General features: G+C 49.4%; 2 protein-coding genes across 2 annotated transcripts in view; both read right to left on the bottom strand.

Annotated features, from left to right (window-relative positions):
• Positions 1–1,148: 1,148 nt before the first annotated feature.
• dvl3b (dishevelled segment polarity protein 3b) lies at positions 1,149–15,855 on the bottom strand. Its single transcript, XM_080890162.1, has 15 exons — positions 15,037–15,855; positions 13,499–13,568; positions 12,966–13,099; positions 12,790–12,881; positions 12,552–12,696; positions 11,261–11,357; positions 10,501–10,570; positions 10,037–10,176; positions 9,873–9,949; positions 7,081–7,148; positions 6,916–6,996; positions 6,710–6,844; positions 5,319–5,486; positions 5,067–5,228; positions 1,149–4,919 (listed from the first exon to the last, which is right to left on the bottom strand). The coding sequence occupies exons 1-15, from the start codon at positions 15,198–15,200 to the stop codon at positions 4,627–4,629; spliced, it is 1,896 nt and encodes a 631-aa protein (XP_080746288.1). The 5' UTR covers positions 15,201–15,855; the 3' UTR covers positions 1,149–4,626.
• Positions 15,856–16,003: 148 nt separating this feature from the next.
• rnpepl1 (arginyl aminopeptidase like 1) overlaps positions 16,004–21,000 on the bottom strand; it is a 34,965-nt gene continuing 29,968 nt past the window's right edge. Inside the window, exons 9-12 of the mRNA XM_080890154.1 lie at positions 18,535–18,643; positions 18,222–18,449; positions 17,313–17,455; positions 16,004–17,203 (exon numbers count right to left, since the gene is read on the bottom strand). Of these exons, the coding sequence (XP_080746280.1) occupies positions 16,907–17,203; positions 17,313–17,455; positions 18,222–18,449; positions 18,535–18,643 (777 nt within the window). The 3' untranslated portion in view covers positions 16,004–16,906. The remainder of the gene's footprint in view (positions 17,204–17,312; positions 17,456–18,221; positions 18,450–18,534; positions 18,644–21,000) is intronic.

Raw genomic sequence — 21,000 nt, 5'->3', positions numbered from 1 at the left:
ACCTTAAAAGGGGCGCACTCCGAACTCCATTGAAGAAATCTTCGTTTTAACGTTGGTGTTAAATTTCCCGGGATGGCGAAGGAAACCCTTCAGATCGTTTAGCGGCCGGTAACGGCAGCCTGTGCCGCTGTTTTCGGCAGCCTCGTGTGTCCCCCCAGTTATTTGTACCTGGACGGGAGGACTGATGTTTCTACCCAGTCACGTAGGTTTCGGCGCCGCTCACGAGAATGGTATTTATCGACGACAGCGACACATAAAAACGCTAAAAAGGTTCGTTTGTCTTACACGAAGCTTCCTTATGGGTGAGCCGAATTGAAGGGCGGCTCCTCGACTTTCACTGTGGACAGTACACCGCAGCTCAGGCGGGAAAGACGGGAGCGGTCAGCGCCAGGAGCGAAAACCGGGATTTCTGACGGCTGCTTCGGAGCTAGCCGTTAGCAGCTGCTGCTAGCGCTGCCGCAGCGGTCAGCCACCGCTGCTGCAGTGCGGACGGACGGACTCACGGGCAGAGCGCGGACCGCTGCCGGTGTTCCCCGGCCCCGCGGACAGGCCGCTGGCTCCCGGCGAGGATTCCTCCTGGACCGCGAGCCTCACCGTCGATCCATCGGGGCGTCAGGACCGGACCCTCCGTCTTCACCGTTCGGTGCCAAGATGTCTGCGCCGCGGCGGAGCTCCGCGTAAGCTGACGGAGCCCCGCCGGCCGCGTCCCACTCAGAGCACCGCCTTCCTCCCCCGGGACACTCCCTGCACTGCGGGACCCCAGCGGCTCCCTGTGCCAGCGGCCCGGGGCCTGGTGTCGGTGTGGTTCGAACACCGGCGCGTCCCGGACCCCGCCGTGCCCGCTCCCGGAGCCCGAGGCGGCAGCTGAACGGTTTGGGACGCGTCCTAGCAGAAAAGAGCGAACCGTGAACGCGAGCCAGTGACGTCACCGTCCGGGCCCAGACATCAGGGGTCCCCAAAGACCAAGGTTAGGCTTCAGGGTGACCGTGGGAGAACGTGTTCACCAGAGGCGGAGCCAGACATTTGAAACACCCGGGGCTTAGCCCTAAAGGGTAGTATGTATGTGGGATTTTTTTTTTTTTTTTTTTTTTGGGGGGGGGGTTTAGAAATGACTGAAAGATTAATTGGCTCTGTTTTGAGTTTTGTTAAAAAAAATGACTTCATATAGGGAAAAATATATATCACATGTGCAGGACACCTTAAACTAGTTTTTTAATTAAGCAGCGAGGCAGAACAAAGTCAGGGCTGTATCAAGACACAGGGACTAAACCCCAATTCAACCAGACCCAGAACTGATCCGGAATTAATAATGATAATGAATTGGATTTATATAGCGCTTTTCAAGGCACCCAAAGCGCCACTATTCAGTCACACACTGGTGGAGGCAGCTACAGTTGTAACCACAGCTGCCCTGGGGCAGACTGACAGAAGCGAGGCTGCCATATCGCACCATCAGCCCCTCTGGCCAACACCAGTAGGCAAGTAGGGTAAAGTGTCTTGCCCAAGGACACAACGACCAGGACAGAGAGCCCAGGGATCGAACCGGCGACCTTCCGGTTACAGATGCGATTCCCAACCCCCTGAGCCACAGCCAAGTGCAAAATCAGAACTACTGAGGACTTAACCAAGACAGAACCAGAATCAGAACTAGATGATAGCAGCACTAAAAATCATCATAGACCTGCACTACACTTATTTTTTTAATTCTACCAAAGTTTATATAATTATTTAGCCTTGTTGTGCAAACAGGCTGCAGAACTTAATAAATATAGAATTTGAAAAATAGCAAACCTAAAAAGAAACACGAGGTACGAGATACATGAGGACCTGTGATACGCTGATACTTTTGGTAAACAACCATTTGACTAACATGTGAGTCTCACCTGCTCTTGTTCCCTCTCTTCCTCTTTGTGCTGACAATCATCAAATACACAGTTATACAGATATTTACAAACTCTTCAGATAAAAACACTTTTTTAATTGTAACATCAAATCAGACTAAATGTTTATTTTTTAGATAAATATAAAAACATATTTGTTAACTTTAAGAGTAAAGAGAGAAACTGTCTGTATTTCTTGTAAATGGCACCAAATTGTATTCAAACTGAGCCACACTTATGGAGCTCCACAGTTCTGTTCCTGGTGTTTTGTTGACATCTCCTGATGTTCCCATGTCACAGAAACAGGCTCTGTGTTTTGCCTTATATGCATCCACAGCTGTGCCACCAGTTTACTCACATGGACTCTACGAACCAATCAGAAGCTTCTTCAGCTCAGGATGGAATCGTCTGCAGTTTCTTATTAATTAACAATAAACTTAGTGTACTTGTACTCCTAAATTTGATGAAAGTGATAAAAATAGAAGCTCTGTCTCTCTTTATTCTGACATTTAACTAATTCAAAAGATATTTCAATATTTATCTAAAACAAAAGTTGACTCTAAATTGATGTTGTACAGTAAAAACTGTTCTTGTGTTTTCCATAAAGTGTAAATATCTGGTTTCAGCTGTGAATATCCTGCTGTGTACTGAAACCCCTCTTGTTTTGCATAGATATACTGAACAACATACAAAGCATAATATATAAAATAACATCTGCCAGAGTTTTTTCTTTGAAAGAAGCTCCTTATGTCCATGCTTGTACATCAGTGCATTACTGAAACCAGTTTAGAGAGTTTATTTAGCCGTGGAGGGAAACAACTGAAAATATGAAATAAACACATGTAAGCTGAGACTCTCTAAAGAAACAGCATTGTTGTTGTTTGGCTTTTCATTTCGCCATTTGTTGATTCACTTGAAGAACAAGTAACGTAATATGGGTCAAGTGATCAGTTTGATATCAATCTTTAGTGATGCACCGTCATATTTACATTATCTGTACAGTACGAATGATTTGCTTTGGTACCTGCTCAAACTTCAGCTCTCCTCTGTCTGCGCTTCTCTAACAGAGCACTCGTAGGCAGCAGCTGCCCCGCCCCGGTTAGTGCCTGAGCTCGGATCATACCAATATCAGGGGGGATTTACACACAGTCGTAAATTCCCACAGTGTGCACTATGTGCTTCGAATATTGTGTGTACTTTTTGTTTTATACAGTTGTCAGCCAGACATCTAACTATGAAGAAATTACACTCCAAAAGACCCCGGGCTTCTGACAAAAAGACCCGGGCTTAAGCCCCCCCCCCCGCTCCACCACTGGTGTTCACTACAACGCAGTAATGAAAGAGGCGTGTTTTGTTTCTGAGTGGAAAAGTTCAGATTGAAGCTCTTCGGGGTCACCTGACACAATTCTCTGTTTTTACATGTTCTAGATTGTTTTTTCAAATAATAAGATAACCTTTATTGGTCACACACGTGGAAAATATTTCCTAGTCTTTGACTTTTACACTACCGGTATAAATGAATAAGTTACTTTATTATTTTTATTCATGTGGATATTGAACATGTATGTCTATAAATGCACATCACATGAAAAATAACACGTTTATTTTGTTTTAAAAATAAACTTGTGATATTTATGTCATATGCACTATATCCACATGAATAAAAAATAACAAAACAATTCTGACCAGCTCTGCCCTACATTATACATGCTTCCCTTAGGCAGTATCATCAGAAGACATAGCATACATTTTCACCCAGCTCTATCTGTCCATGAAGCCAGGTAACACACACTGGTATCTAACCAGATTCTTACTCTGGGTGGTGTTCACCTGTCTCACAGAGCCTTCACGGCCCATGAGGCCTCTGTGTTTTGTAGTTTTTGTCCAGCGCCACCCATCGTTCAAACAGCCTACTGTAATCAGCTCAGCGTGCAGATCGGAGAGAAGCATTTCACACATTTCAAAGACTTTTATTGTTTTAAACAACTCAAATGTCTGCAGAGGACACACAGCGTTTCTCTGAAAGCTGTGATGGAGCAAGAAGGACCATCCTCCGACCATGTTGCTGGTTTCACTGGGTTTTTATTTCTTTCAGGTTTGGTGTTTATGCTTTTCTATACTTTCAAACGTCTCATTCACTCTGCTGTCACTAATAAACAAGTGACCCGAAGACACGAGCAGCTGAAGTGTGCGCAGGAAACTGGGTCAGCACGGACTCGAGGAACCGTCAGTGAGCTGGACCTGCTGGACCTGCTGGACCTGCAGGCCTGCGGACGACAGCCGGGTTGGCAGGGCGTATCTGCAGTTAGTTCCCGTTTCCTCTCGCTGACCTGAACCTGCTTCTGCTTCCGGTTTGGATCTCCTGTCGAGCCCAACCCGGCACACGATTCAACATCCAGCAACTTCTGGAGACGAAGCTCAGCTTTCCCTCTGCGACATCCTCACGGACAGGAACCAGAGAACCCCGCGTCGATGGAGAACAGAAGAGCCTCAGAGCGAGGTCCTGACGTGATAACGGATCAAATCAAACGCTCCCGGCCTCTGAGCTGCTCCGATCTTCAAACACGTGAGGATGGCGGGTTGGACAGTGCTGGAGGCAGGTGAGGTCAAAGGTGTGCCGCTTCACAGTGGAGGTTCATAAATAAAATCTAAATATGACGAAGAGCAAACTTTCCTGAATCAGCTTCATTCAAACTACGAACTCAACAGTTTATAATCACGGAAACGTTTCCAGTTCCCAATGTGATCACATGACATCCACAAAGAAGTCGCCGGGGTTTCCCATGGCCATGCGGAAGGACTGGCGGGAGGCGGAGACTCCAGGCTGGGCTGTTGGAAGGTCATGGTGCTGACCTCTAGATGACGGCAGGAGGTCTTCAAAGCAGCTCAGAGGTCGCTGGACACGACTGTCACTGAGAGGCTCCGCCTCCAGACGCTTCTCAGGAGAGGCACTCGCTTCCTGTTTGGAGGCTCTCAATTCGCTCCCTCCTGCTCCTTCCTCCTGATTATCGCTGCAGTTCGAGCCGCTGCTACAGCTTCCTGTGAGGTCACAACAAACCATCATTACTTCAGACATCATGATGTCAGTCATTTCACAGCGACCATATTTGGACAAGAGCGGCCAGCTGATCAGTAACAGCCAATCAGAACCCACTGCGAGTGTTTGTACACGAGCATGTTTGTTACCTTCACTACATGGGCCTCCTCCAAGGGCCGGCAGCTGGTGGAGCGGGTGGGGGGAGCTGTAGGGGTGGGGGATGGGGTACTGGTAGGGGAAGGTGAGCTGGTCGCAGTCAGACCCTCGTGTGGAGGCTCCTTCCTGATCCATCAGTGACATCACAGCCATGTCTGAGGAGGAAGCACAGAGTCATGATCAGCGCAGCAGAAACCTCAAACTCACGCTCTTATTATGAAATGGTTTTAACTTCCTGCCCTCACCTCCACAGAGGTCTCCGAACACATAATAGCACTGCTCGGAGAAGGTCACCTTGTTGACGGTGTGTCGGATGAACCCGGCCTTCAGCAGGTTGCTGGCATACTTGCGAGCCTCGCGTCGGTCAATGAAGCCATCCACGTTGCGGTGCAGCCAGTCCACCACGTCTGAACCTGCAGGGGCGGAGGGAGGCCGTCAAAGGTGAGGCACACATAACTTCCCGCTTTCCTAAAACCAGCCCTCGCTGCAGTCCAGCCACCAAAGCTCTGCGGGGATCCGAGGAACGTCCCTGGAACCAGAACCAGCTCTAACTGGTACTTGCTCGCTCTCCGAGCCTCATGGAGTGAACGTCCTCACAGGGCGCCATTCATTGTCTGACGGCTCCTCGCTAGCACACTGTGGTTGCCTAGGTAACCCTCCAGCGTATTTACTACCAGTGTAGTATCCTGTGCTCTCATTGGTTAGAACCTTAGTTGCTCATCTCAAAGCTGATAAGGGTTTATCTCGGGACCCGCACACTTCAGTGTGGTTAAAAAATGCCTGGCACACTGATGATGATGGTTTTGCTACCATGGCACCCCGCGGGCGACATACCTCTCCGTACTCTTACGCTAGTACTGCTAGCTGCTGTCGCATCTGGAACTTCAAAGCTAACGTTAGTCTGGGTTCTCCAAAAAGTTGATTCTGTTCATCTGGACGTAGCGTTTTGTGGGAGAAACGTTTCGTCACTCATCCAAGTGACTTCTTCAGAGAAGACTGAAGAAGTCACTTGGACCAACATTTTGGAGATTTACTTTCCTGGATGATTGAGAATGCATCAAGACGTTAGTCTGGGTTCAACATGGCCAGTGACCAATCACATTGTTGTGATGTCATAGCAATGTGGAAAAAAACCTGTTGCTGTCCCCTCGGGAAAAAAATCCCAAAAAGGGGGCGGTGCTGTTCCCATGGTCCAAAACAATGACATCACAACAACGTGACAGGTCACCTGCCATGTTGAACCCAGACCAACGTTAGCTTTGACGATTCAGGAACAACACCAACACGGGGATACCAGAGCGAGCGCCTGCTCCTACAGGGGAGTGTGGGTTCGGCCGGCGGCCACGTCCCGGTAAACCGCGCTGGCTCGCAGGCTAAACGAGCTGAGGGTACCACACAAAGGGCCACTGTGTGTGACGGACGTCATTCGTAGCTCTAACATTGGTGGTGTAAAAAGTCACAGAGTGGAGGGACGGTCTGGATCGGCTGAGGGCGGAGACCAGGTCAGAGCGAAGAGCGAGTACGTGAAGACGAGACGATGAGGTTTCCTAAGTGACTGAACCCACACATGATGGTCATCAGAGGTTAAAGGTCACGGTTCCAGGATTCAGACCAAAATATGAGCCGGACTTCTTACCGATGAAAGCGTTGGGGATGGTGATCTTCAGCCACATCCTGTCTCGGACCTCCAGGCCAGACTCGGGATTGGCCATCGCCTTGACAACCATGGTCATGTCACTGTGGATGTTGAGGTGGTTCTCCTCGTTCACGCCTGGAAAAAAGTAGCAGGTTAGCATCTGATGGACAGGTGACGGGAGGTGCAGAGGATGGTGGGTGTAATACCGTATAGTGGGAGGAGCCTCCCCGTCATGGCGGCGGTGTGAGACACCCAGGCAGCAGGGTCGATGGGACGGACTGGCTCGCCTGTGGAGATTTGGATGTGTCATGTAATCATTTTACTTTATGTAACACCTCTTGTGTGCCAAACAAATACCGACGATAACTCACTTCTCGGCAACGTGAAGCAGCCTCGCGGGTTCGGATCCCAACACTTTGCCACGGTTAGCGTCACCGGACTGAAAGGAAGATGACACAGATTGGTCATTATTCAAACTGTAACTTTATTCACACAGCAGCCTCTGACATGTACATAGACGGTGTCTTGGCAAGTTTTCAGGATTTGTCACACAAACTTGACCTCCCTCGTTCAGCTTATTTAGATACTTTCAAGTTCGCCACTTCCTTCAGCATCATAACCCTGACTTTCCAAATATAACTCTACTTATTGCTGTAGATGATCTGTTGAACCTGACATTTAAGCCTAAAGGTCTAATCTGAAGAACTAGTAATTGTATAGCCTCCTTTCAGAATAACAATGCCAAAGATCAAAGCGGACTGGGAGGATGAGCTGGGGGTGGACTTAGAGGAGGAGACCTGGGAGAGCGCTCTTTTAAGAGTAAACAACAGCACTTTCTGTGCCAAATTAAACATCATACAGTTCAGGATTTGACACTGCATTCATTACTCCAAGGCAAGACTGGCCAAAATATTTCCAAACATAGATGCAAGCTGTGAGAGATGTAGAAATCCCTCTGCAGATTTAACACATGTTTTGGTCATGTCCAACTTTAAAAGCAATTTTCAAAACACTGTCTGAAGCATTGAATGTTGAGCTTCAACCCAATGCAGCTATGGGTATATTTGGTGCTAGAGATAGAGGACATGGAACATTAAGGAAGTCATAAAAACACAATCGCTTTCACTACACTGCTTGCACGCAGAAGGATATTGTTGCATTGAAAGTCAAAGAAGCCACCCAAAGCGGCTCTGTGGTTCAGTGACCTGACACAGTTCATACAGCTGGAAAAGATAAGTACGCTCTCAAGGGGTCGAAGGAGAGATTCTTTGCTGTTTGGGATACATCGCTAAAACATTTAGAGAAAATTAAAACCATACCCACCTGATAGATGCTTGACAGCTGCCGTACATCCTTTTTCTGTGTGATTGTGATTAATTTTGTGCAAACTTCCCTTTAAGTGCACATCTTCAAATATGGTGAATTTCCTTGCACCTCATTTAAATTCACTTTATTCATTTATGTATTTAAATTTTTCCCCTCTGGATCGCTGTCCAACATGTTCTTGGGGTGGGGTAGATATATAGAAGGAGCATTGTGGCCTTGCTACATGTATATCTTCGTACTACATTGTTGATGCTCAATAAAAAGAAAACAAACAAACTTCTCCTTCGGTTACACTCACCTCCACCCACCCCCCCTGCCTGCACTCTCCTCTTCACCTCTCTGTGGATGGTCAATCCCAGGTATTCAAAGTCCTCCACCATCACTACCTCTGCTCCCTCCACCTGTGCCCCTCTCGTTCGGATGGGGCGACCGTGTCTCAAGAGTTGGCAGTTCGTCTTGTAACCTGGAGTACTGCGCTTTGAGTACTCCAGGAGAGTAAAAACGCACTATATAAGAATCAGTCCATTTACCATATGCCTCCCCAGACCATCAGTGACGGCAGAGCACAGCCAATGACTGCCCAAAATATTCATTGTATGTGCACAATGACAATAAAAGGCTATTCTATTTTATGTGATTCTATTCTCCCCATCACCAAACCCACCATACCCAGTATGAAATCATAACGTTCTCAGACCCCTTCACATCTGTCACATGTGCTCAGAGTGAACCTGCTCTCGTCTGTGGAAAGTTTGGGCACCATTGGTGGACCTGCCAATTATGGTATTCTATGGCTAATGCCTGTCGGGCTCCACGGTGCCGGGCAGTGAGCACAGGGTCCACTAGAGGACGTCGGGGCCTCAGACCCCCCTCGTTAGTCTGTTTCTGATTGTTTGGTCAGAGACATTCACACCAGTGTCCTGCTGGAGGTCTGTAGCTCTGAGGACGCTGTTCCTCCTTACAAAGAGGAGCATTTACCGGTCCTGCTGATGGGTTAAGGGCCTTCTACGGCCCTGTCCACCCATAACTGCCCATCTCTCTGCATGGTCCTGAGACCGTGCTGGGAGACACATCAAACCTTCTAGCAATGGTACGTAGATGCCATCCAGGAGGAGTGCTGGGAAGGTTACTTTTAAAATGTATTCCACTACAGATTACAGATCACATGCCCCAAAATGTATTTTGTAACGTATTCTGAATACTTTGGATTACTTAATATCATGCTTTTTACAACTACATAAATGTCCTATTGCTGTGTGATTCATTACTGAAGGTTACTCTCCACACCAACACCAACTAGATGTTTAAATCTTAATATAAACGAGTAACAGCAGGTGGACATTAGGTAAGGCTGTACAGGCATTAGAGCCTCTCAATGAGCGTTTTATTTGGGTTTCCACTGGCATGAAATTACCAAAGATGGAGAGGGGACAGCCTAAGTTATGAAACAGGAAAAGACCGTTGTGTAATCCATTCATTTCAAGTAACTGTATTCTGAATACCACCTTTTTAAACAGTAACTGTAATGGATTTTTCTGATGTGAAATATGTGCCGTGGCTCCAAAAGATTGGCGAACACTAGCTCAGAGCACCTGCTGTTAATTTCATTCAGACCAAAGCAGCAGAATCGGATGAACCCCAACTCGGAGCTGACCGCTTTGACAGACTCGACGGTCTGGTTAAAGCGTTCCTTTGATGCAGCGTCTCCACTGCGACGCAGGAAAAACACCTGAGCTCCCGCACGGATTCATTTGTCAGATAAATCAAAGCTGACTTTAAACCACGTGATCGGCCTTGGTTACCATGGCGAACTTACGGATGAAGCAAAAGGTCTCACCCCGGTTTGTGGACGATCTCTCGGAGGACTCGGACGGCGTCGTCGTTGCTCATGTTCTCGAAGTTGATGTCGTTCACCTGACGGACACACATACGACACAGCATCGTGAGCCTTCTCACCACCACCTTTAAAACAGGAAGCGGATTAAACGGCATGAGCGGCACCTGCAGCAGCATGTCTCCCGGCTCGATGCGTCCATCCGCCGCCACCGCTCCGCCCTTCATGATGGAGCCGATGTAAATGCCTCCGTCCCCTCTGTCGTTACTCTGACCGACAATACTGATGCCCAGGAAGTTGTACCTCTCTGACAGACAGGCAGGCACACAGCAGGGTTACCCTGAGCTCTGCTGCTACGTGCAAACATCCCTGTCACTGCGAGCTAACAGCCGCTCCATAATAACTCTAGCTTCTTAAACCTGCGTTCTCTCTAATGTCCTGCAGGAGGCGACTTCTGACTGTGCTCCTGCATGAGCGTGCTGCTCAGCTCGTGCTTTCAGCTGTGACTGAACAAGCAGCAAGTTACTTTTGGTCCAGTTGGAGTTTCAGAGAAACAGGAAGCAGGGGAGGGTTTAGGGCGGGGCTACGGTGTGATCGGCAGCAGCGCTCACCCGTACTGAAGCGTACTCACCCATGTTGAGAGTTACAGTGATGATGTTGAGCGACATGGTGGAGTCAGTGACACTGCTGAAAGACACAGACTGACAGACAGACGGACAGAGAGAGGAGACAGTTACAGACGGACGGACAGACAGACAGTAGAGGAAGGTGAAGGACGGCCCCCTCAGACAGGAAGTTCATCAGGTAACGTCACTGACAGAGTCCACAGGTGTCCGCAGTCCTGAGTCAGCTGACCGACTCATCAGCGGCACCTGCTGTCAGCCTGGACCAGTCACATGACTGACTCTGACCTCCGTGAGCTCAAAGGTCAGACGGCTTTGGTCACAAAGACCGCCCACATTAAAGCACCTGCGTGTGCGCACAGGTACGAGGAGGCAAAAACCAGCCTGCAGATGTGAGTAGAACCGCTGCATTAGAATTCAGTAGAAAAGACTTTCACTGAAGTTGGTTTGTCACCTGACCTGTGAGGATTAACAAATCACCTGAGAGCAGGAATGTTGTCACCATGGTAACCAACGCACGAGACCCCACAGGCCTCCACACAGTGACCCTGACCATTGTTGGTCCGTCTGTCTGACCTTTGAACCCTGCACACTCCCACAGGTCGCCTGAAAACTCACATCTGTTTCCTGTGCAGCGCCGCCACAGCTGAGGAGGCGCCGATGGCCTCCGACCAATCAAGTCGTTTGTTACAGGAAAAAATAGGAAGTGTCTGAACTCTGTCAATAACGCCATCTGATGTCAGTGTGCGTGCGTGTGTGTGTGTTTACCCTCTCCATCCGCTGTGTTTTGGGTTTCCGGTGGCGGCGGCGTTGACGCCTGATGAGACGCGGTGAGGAGCTGCTCTGCTCTGTTGATTGGCTGAACCTGAAATGATGTCACAGAGGGAAGCACACCTGGTTCAGTCCGACTGACTTCACAGCTTACAGATACCTGTGTGGTTGGGCGTGGTCACTCAGTCGGGAAAAATTAAAGACAAAATGTAAATATTTGTACAAACAAACAGGAAAAAAGCTCGATGTGTTGAAGGAAAGCGGACGCACGAACCCACGCGCCTTCACTGAGATCTGTTGTGTCTTGTTTGTTGTCTCGGCTCCTCTCTCAGTCCCCTGTTTCCCCCTTTATGTGTATATGTGTTTGTGTGTATCCCGAATGCTGGCTTAGGAACGTCATCGGGAAGCTGAAGCTGGCCACGCCTGCTGTACATCGAGCCTCGCTGGCTGAGCTTCAGTCGGCTCTCGGGGGGAAACGTTTCCTCGCCAAACTAATTTCTTTGTCTGGTCAGGATGTGGGAAACGAGCGTGTCACGACTCACGCCACAGAGCATCACCGCTGTGCCGAGGGTATCACTTTGTTACCTTCACTGGACATAAACTCACTGTCTGTTTTTGGAAACGTCTGAAAGGTCTGATTTTATGTTAATAAAATGAATAAAAGGAAGTGAGACTAAAAGTCGTCGCTGTCATTTATTATTATCATCAATATTAAAAATTATTGATGAAAGTTTAACAACAGTCATCAAAATAAACATCATTTGTTCACAGATTAAGTCCAAATAAATACATGATTATTTTTATCACTATGATCATTAAAAGAAAGGTGACATGCACATACCTGTGAGCGATGTTTCATAAAAATGTTGCGAGGCTCAAATTTAAAACTAAAAAAAATCTAAAATCCAGAGAAAACCTGCAAAAACGGACGGACAGAGGCGGGAACACATTATTTCTGCTCATGGATGAGCTGGGACGCTTTTATCTGCGGGACAATACAGACTGCAGCGCTAGTCACCTGACCTGCAGCAGCCAATCAGAGCAGGAGAAGGAGAGCGGCGTGTGAACAGGATTACTGGAGCAGAAGAAGCAGACCCAAGGGCGGCGAGTGCATGTCATAGCAAACCCACCAATCACAGCAAGGTCTGCTGATGATGTCATGAGCTTACCTTACATACTTAAAGCAGAGGGAAAGTGTTAACCTGCTGATTATGAGCATCATCGAGAGGTCAGAGTTCACTGAGGGTCCTCACAGGTACAGGTAGGCGTGTCTGTGAGTGAGACTGACCTTCCTCCTGAGTCTTCCTCAGAGGAGCAGAAACTGGTTGTTTCCAGTTCGCTGCTCTGCTGGGTCGATGAACTGTCGCCGCCACCTGTTGGCTCCACCCCCCTCTTATCAGCTGGGCAGTGGGCGTGGCCATTCAGGCGATCACCTGTAGAGACCACAGCCAATCAGCAGATGGCAGGAAATGCCTGTCACTGTTTAATAGGTGTGCAGGTGACACCTCTCTCTCTCTGCATCTTACCTTGCTCACCCACATCTTTCCTCTGCAGCCTCTCTGAAACAGCAGGTTTGACCTCTGACCCCTGCAGCTCATCATGGCTCACAGTGGCAGCACTGAGACAGACATGACATCACTTCCTGTCAGCATTGAGGCCTGCACTACAACACGTGTTGCATTCTGGGCCCCGGTGTACTCACTGGAAGGATGGCGGTCTGGAGTCTCCGATACCACCTGTCCTCTCTATAGGGGGCGGGGCTAAATTGGTGGGCGTGACCACAGACTGGACATCTGAACCTCTGAAATCCAGCTGGCAGGTGTCTGATGACACCAACTGCAAGGAGAGACATGATGAACACCTGAAGGCTCAGGACACACCTGTGTGTGTGTTTGTGTGCGAGTTGTGCCTGTTTACCACCACTGTGAGGACACAAATTACAACTGACATTGTGGGGACAAAGAATTTTCTGTAATAAAGGTTTAAGAGTGGGGAAGCTTCTAATTAGAATCCATTCAGTGTCTTCCAGTTATCCAATAAATAACACAACAAAATGTGGTTTCAGTCTTTTAATGTGACTGAAAAAAAGCTGTTGTGTGCCTGCAGGTGTGCATGCAGGTGTGTGCTTTGGCTGACTGTGTCGTTTTGAGACAAAGGAACGATTTTAGAGTTTGTCCTCAATCATCGTCAACAGTCCTCATAAACTCAGCTGTACCATGTTCGTGTGTTACTGACCCAACAGACGACCCGTCCGTTCACACAGGGCAGCCTGGCGTCATCATCGCTGATCTCCTCTTTGACCACCCTGTAACACATCAGGATTAGCCATGAAAGAAAATTAAACATAAGTACTCTAAAAATATCTAATAGCACATGTGGGCATATCAGGTAGACAAAAGCCACACCCACCTGCTATCAAAACCTCATATTTGTGAGGGGCAGCCAATTAGAAGGAGAGAGATGCAAACAAACTGGACTAACATCACGACAACAACGCTGAGGGTCTAAAGTGGGCGGTGTTATGGTTGCTACATACATCTCATATTCACAATCTGAGTATTACTGCAGCTGTGGCGGGGACACAAACCCCGCCGGGTGTTCTCCTCCTCTTTGTTACACTCAGAGTCACAGATCAATACTGAGCAGAACAATCGATCATCGCAGCATCAGCTGAGAGGGGTCACACACATGTGCTGGTCTGCCTATCTTTGTGAGGACACACAGTCACAGACACCATCCCCCAAACCTGAACCTGGTTATAATCCGAGCCCTGAAACCAGCTCTGCATCTCCACGCAGCCGTACAGTCTGTCATAAAAGCCCTGTGTGTGTGTGTGTGTGTGTGTGTGTGTGTGTGTGTGTGTGTGTGTGTGTGTGTGTGGGATTATAGAAGCTCAGATTATTAAACAGTTGTTTCATCAGCGGTTCAGAGTAAATGAGTGAATAAAAATGAGGAGAGCTCAAACTGAAACACAGGCTGGACTGCTGGACACACAGCAGTGTGTAACTGCACAGACTGTGACCTGTGTGTGCAGAAGGGTTTACAACCACACAAATACAAAGACGAGTTTGAGGCGTGGAACCTGCTGCAGCGTGCCCACGTCACAGCGCCGCTCCATAAAAGCTCTTTCACGTGAAAACAGCAAAAACCAGAGTAAGTGAAACGTGCAGAAGGAGCCCCAGAGCACCACCCTCAGACCGGAGGGCGGGAACATGTTGGGGAGCCCGATGTCACGGGGACGCCACAGATGTGAACAGATTTGAAAGTGGGTGGATGAAGCGGAGCAACATGTTCTCCAGAGAACTTCCTGTCAGGAAGAACCACCCAGTCTCCGCCTTGTCCACCACAGCTGCTGCACACGTGCGGTACAGCGGACTTGCCCACCTTTGACCCCGAGGCCACAGGTGCAGCATCGGGTGGAGCAGCTCAGCACCAGGCTCTGCTGCTGCCACCTTAAGGTTTCTCCAAGTGTAGGACTGGAAAGAGGGCGGAGCACCCCCGATGGCGCCAAAGGCGTGGCTCCAGGCTGACCTCTGACCTCAAGCTCTGAGGGGACAACACCTGTTCCACCTGGACAGGAGGCAGGTGGGGGGCGCTCCCTGTTAGGTGCCTGAGGTCCTGCTGCTGCTGCTGCTGCTGAGGGTCAGCTTCAGCTGCTCCACCCTGACATGCGCAGGAGGGTGATTGTACCTTAAGAATAACAAACATCGCGTGACGGGAACAATACACTCACCCGACCACGGATCAATGAGCGCACGGACCACGTGACTCACCCGAAGTCGTCGTCCACGGACTTGAAGAAAAATTTCACGTTGGGTTTGTTCAGCACGTGCTTAAAGTCCGCCAGGGTCACGCGCTCCGCGGGCGCGTTGATGCGGACGAGGTAGGGGGTGTCCTGGTCCTCCAGGTGGTAGATGACGCGGGTCTCCTCCGCCATGCCCGCGAGCCCGGCTTGGCGGTCACGGGATGACGCTGAGGAGACACAGCTGTGCACCTGTCCGCGCGCCCGCGCTCCGTTCGTGCGCGTCTCCGCTCCAGAGATTTCGCTCTCGGTCCAGATGTGTCGGTCCAGCTTCTGCGTGTCTGATGCTCCGTCTCCTCCCGACGCCGTCAAGACACACACACACGCACGAACACACTTCCGCTCGGACCCTTCAGAATAAGAGCTGAATGAACACAGGCAAAAATAAAAAGAATATCTGGACTCTGAGAAATGATGACACACACACACCTGCACGTTATTACGTCACAACGTCAGAGGTTCAGTCTCCACGTTAAAGGTCATGTTTCTTTTGGGGCTTTTTGTTCTTAATCAGTTTTATTTATTAATTATATGTTATGTAGTTATTTTATCTTATTTTTAAAATTACGTTTACCAATTTATTTTGTAGGTCCGCATATTCAAACTCCCTGAAGGTACAGAACAAATGTCCTCGACCCAGAAACTCTTTTCTTTTTCCCGCCGTCCTGGTTGTGACGTCACGTCCCTCACCTGTATCCGGGCTGAATTTATGAGCTCACAGCAGAATCCAACCCCTGAATAAACTCGAGCCCGTGACGAGTTTCCGGCTTCCGCTGCTCGGACGAGATCAAACGAACCGCTGAATCATCCTGTAACGGACCGCTCCTCCAGCTTTTATTGTGAACGGAAGGCCTCAGAGCTTCCGGCACTTATGCCCCTTCAAGCTAACGCCTAACACGTCCGACTTTTCCGGCCTGATCTGAGAGTGAAAGCACCCATAGAGACAATCATTTTATTGTAAATCAAACACGTGATCACACAGGAAACAGTTTCAGTTATTGACACGCTAATTCATGAATATAAATAAAAGATGCATTCATTCGGTTCTGAATTTTCTCCATGGATTCTGATTGGATATCGGTGTTTATTAAAGGGTCAGCAGTTCATAAAAACAAACGTCCATAAAACAGTAAAAACAAACAGGCAACACGAGCTCGCCCATCAGACCGGTCCGTGGGCTCGTTTAGTCAGAGGTCAGGTAAACATGAGGTTATCTTCAACATTCAGAGAGCGAGGAGGCGTTCAGTGTTGGTGGGACGTTTCAGAGCCAGGACAGACAGAAGGCCGCGTGTTCCCAGCTGCACGAAGGCAGCGTTAAGGTGATCTGCTGGTGTTCTGAGGTCCTTCAGGTGAGTCCACACAAGCGGAGGTAGAGTTTAAACACTGTCACAGAGGCTCCGCCCACACAGTGATGGGGGCAGAGACTTCAACAAGGCAAAGGCACTCACGGCGAAACCAACCAGCAGTGAGCGCACGGGCAGAGAACGAGCGTAAGGCTGAAATGTTTTTCTCACTGAATCATCAGCAAGCATGGCGTCTCCGTCCCTGCCCGGTCGAACTCCGCCCACACAGCCTAGTCGCTGAGCGAGTTAGCACGAACGCAACCTAATTACACGACGCCGCTCTGGTGGCGCGTTTCTGCCAGAAGCTGAGAAGAACGACCTGACCTCTGCTCTGTCGTCAGTCGCATAAAAACACTCTAGGGTCCAACCAGGGCCCTCCTCGGGGGCGCCAGACACAGGTCAAGCTTTCAAGCAGTGACCTTTGACCCACATCAACCCTTTTAAAACATCTGGAGTGAGGCTTCCTGTTGATTGTTTCTACTTCCTGTAGTCCGGGCATCACGCCGAGACGTTGACATCACGCAGAGCAATGGTGGCAGTTGTCCCGGTGGCTCCGCCAGGGGAGGCAGTCGCCACGGCAGCGGTTGGCTCCTGCGGGGGGGTGGAGCCGGAGGAGGGAGGCAGAGCGGAGCCATTCTGATTGGTCGAGCTGGTCTGGAACAGGATTTGCTGCAGCGTGCGTCTGAGGTTCGGGTGCAGCCGCCGCTGTGTCTGGTAGAAGATCTCCACGGCAACACACTTCATCACCCCAGCAACCAGGTCCTCATACAGCGGCACTGTGTACATCCTGGACGTCTGCGGAGAGGGAGGGGCAAACATGTGACAGAGTAGCTGAGCGACCCCCTTAAAACTATGTCTGTTCTGATCGGCTCAACGTCGCAACAGGCAGGTGGGCGGAACTTACGTGTTTGTGCAGGAAGGCTCGCACTCGCGGCAGGTCGGGGTAGAAGCTGTTCCTCACCACCATCTGCAGCCAGCGGATCTGCACCTCGGCGTTCAGCCCGTCGAACAGCGACGAGTACGAGTCCGACAGGCTCGCCATCACACCTGCGCAGTGACATCATCATTCATCACTGAACCTTCAGTGGACACCTGTCACATCACTTCCTGTGTTCTGCGCGGTGAGGAACATCAAGGCAGTTTCTCAACATCTGTACTTGTGCTCCGGCATCAGTCGCAGTACTGTTCCCGTCAAAGTAACAAATCTAACATCAAAATATTTAAATTCAGGAGGAAGCAGTTTCACCGGGAGCAGAAACGGCGTGCTGATGCGTGGAGATCCTGAACGCTGCTCCAACAATGATCTGATTATTTGTTCCAAACCAGCTGTCTGCCCTGAGTGTTTACTAACGCTATGTTGATTGGGAGACACGTGTCATGTAGTGATCGTGCTTCACTGTATGAAACTGATGATCCGTCAAAGTGCTGAAGATACTTTTTGAAATATCTTTTTCCTGAAGTAAATCTGCTGCATCATGTGTAACAGTTAAATTAAGAGGGGGTGGAGCTGTGATGTCATCACGTACACTGCCGTTCCAATAGCAGAACGATCGCGCTGCGTTCTCGGGACGTCCGAACTCCCGTGTGAACTTACGGAGTCCAGACTAGCGAGGACGTCAGTACAGACGTGAGTACTGAGAAACGGCCCACGTCCTCGTCACCAACCATTTGCAGCAAACAGGATGTCACATGACCCCTTTCATCAGTACTCGTATGTTTCATGCTGCGGAGTACAAATACTCGAGTACTTTGCACTCGAGCAGATTATTGCAGGCTCTGAATGATGTGTTGCAGTGTTTCTACGGCAACTTACTGTGCAGCAGCGGCGAGTGGTCCAGCATGCGGTCCAGGAAAAGGACGATCTGAAAGGTGCTCCAGGTCGAGAGGTCAAAGGTCGCGAGCGCCTCTAGGTCAGGGGGGTCAGCGTTCCTCCACAGGTCGCACAGATCCTGGACGGGCCCGATAAGAGCGCCGCCCGCTGACAGGTCTGGCTCGTAGAGAGGCGGGCCGCAGCCGCTCAGCCAACGCTCAAACTCTAGACCTGAGGACGAGCATACACACAGGAAGTGATGTCACAGAGAAGACTAGGAGGCTGCTGATGAGGTGAGCTGAAAGTGTCTCCTGACCTTCTCTCTTAGCGACGGCGGCATCCTTCAGCTCCGGGAAGTAAGACAGGAAGTAGTCTATGAGGTCCTGAGCCACCACGCTCTTAAACTTAAACTCTGAGATGTAATCCTGTGACACACACACGATGCAAACGCTGGTCACATGACTCTGAGCAGCATGTAAAACATCCTGATGAAATGTAAATCTATGGAAACGTGGAGCAGAAGTATGTGGACGCTGTGACTGTGAAAGCGACTCAGCTGCTGTCCACAAACAAACTGTCACTGCTCGAACACACGTGACACATGTATGACTCCAGTGTGTGTGACTGTGTGTGACTGTGTGTGTGTGTGACTGTGTGACTGTGTGTGTGTGTGTGCGTGACTGTGTGTGTGTCTGTGTCACTGTGTGTGCGTGACTGTGTGTGTGTCTGTGTCACTGTGTGTGTGTGACTGTGTGTGTGGGACTGTGTCTGTGTGACTGTGTGTGCGTGTGTGTGTGTGACTGTGTGTGACTGTGTGTGTGTGTGACTGTGTGTGTGTGTGTCTGTGTGACTGTGTGTGTGCGTGACTGTGTGTGTGTGTGTCTGTGTGACTGTGTGTGTGGGACTGTGTCTGTGTGACTGTGTGTGTGGGACTGTGTCTGTGTGTGTGTGCGTGACTGTGTGTGTGTGTGTCTGTGTGACTGTGTGTGTGCGTGACTGTGTGTGCGTGTGTGTGCGTGACTGTGTGTGACTGTGTGTGTGTGTGACTGTGTGTGTGTGTGTGTGTGTGTGTGTGCGTGACTGTGTGTGTGTGTGTGTGCGTGACTGTGTGTGTGCGTGACTGTGTGTGTGTGTGTCTGTGTGACTGTGTGTGTGCGTGACTGTGTGTGTGTGTGTCTGTGTGACTGTGTGTGTGCGTGACTGTGTGTGTGTGTGTGTGTGCGTGACTGTGTGTGTGCGTGTGTCTGTGTCACTGTGTGTGTGTGACTGTGTCTGTGTGACTGTGTGTGTGTGACTGTGTGTGTGTGTGTGACTGTGTGTGACTGTGTGTGTGTGTGACTGTGTCTGTGTGACTGTGTGTGTGTGTGACTGTGTGTGTGTGTGTGACTGTGTGTGACTGTGTGTGACTGTGTGTGTGTGACTCTGTGTGACTGTGTGTGTGTGACTGTGTGTGTGTGTGTCTGTGTGACTGTGTGTGTGTGTGTGTGTGTGTGACTGTGTCTGTGTGACTGTGTCTGTGTGACTGTGTGTGTGCGTGACTGTGTGTGTGTGTGTGTGTGTGTGACTGTGTCTGTGTGACTGTGTGTGTGTGACTGTGTGTGTGCGTGACTGTGTGTGTGTGTGTGTGTGCGTGACTGTGTGTGTGTGTGTGTGTGCGTGACTGTGTGTGTGTGTGTGACTGTGTCTGTGTGACTGTGTGTGTGTGACTGTGTGTGTGTGTGTGACTGTGTGTGACTGTGTGTGACTGTGTGTGTGTGTGTGACTGTGTGTGTGTGTGTGTGTCTGTGTGAGTGTGTGTGTGACTGTGTGTGTGTGTGTGTGTCTGTGTGAGTGTGTGTGTGTGTCTGTGTGTGTGTCTGTGTGACTGTGTGTGTGTGTCTGTGTGTGTGTCTGTGTGACTCTGTGTGTGTGTGTGTGTCTGTGTGACTCTGTGTGTGTGTGTGTGTCTGTGTGACTCTGTGTGTGTGTGTGTGTGTGTCACTGTGTGTGTGTGTGTGTGTGTGTCACTGTGTGTGTGTGTGTGTGTGTGTGTGACTGTGTGTGTGTGTGTGACTGTGTGTCTGTGTGTGTGTGACTGTGTGTCACTGTGTGTCACTGTGTGTGACTGTGTCTGTGTGACTGTGTCTGTGTCACTGTGTGTGTGTGTGTGACTGTGTGTGTGACTGTGTGTGTGTGTGTGACTGTGTGTGTGTGACTGTGTGTGTGTGTGTGACTGTGTGTGTGTGACTGTGTGTGTGTGTGTGTGTGTGTGACTGTGTGTGTGTGTGTCTGTGACTGTGTGTGTGTGTGTGTGTGACTGTGTGTGTGTGTGTCTGTGACTGTGTGTGTGTGTGTGTGTGTGTGTGTGTGTGTGTGTGTGACTGTGTGTGTGACTGTGCGTTGGTAAACATGTATTAGCTGGACATTTCGTCTGAATACACACCACACTAGAAGGACATTTTGAATTAACAGGACAGAGGCGGTGTCCTGCTAATTTTGACTGAAATCTAACAACGTAGAGTGGTTTCTATTGGTCCACTAACCCTAAAAAAACAAAAAAATCAAGATGTCGGTTTAATACATATAAACTTGATTTTGTGTTAAATCTGTGTATCACCAAGAGTGTCCCTGGTGGTAGCGTGTGTAATAGCAGGACCTCATGAATATTCACACATGTGTGAATAATAATGAGGCTTGTGTGTAGTTGTCCCGCCAATTCTTACACAGTCCTTCCAATTCACATGTGGGTTAGATAACTGGTAAATGTTCCAAAATGACCACACCAAATGAACCACTGTATGTT

This window comes from Rhamphochromis sp. 'chilingali' (genome assembly GCF_963969265.1).
Source record: "Rhamphochromis sp. 'chilingali' genome assembly, chromosome: 8".
Classification (NCBI taxonomy): Eukaryota; Metazoa; Chordata; class Actinopteri; order Cichliformes; family Cichlidae; genus Rhamphochromis; species Rhamphochromis sp. 'chilingali'.
This window is presented reverse-complemented; position numbering and strand designations above follow the sequence as displayed.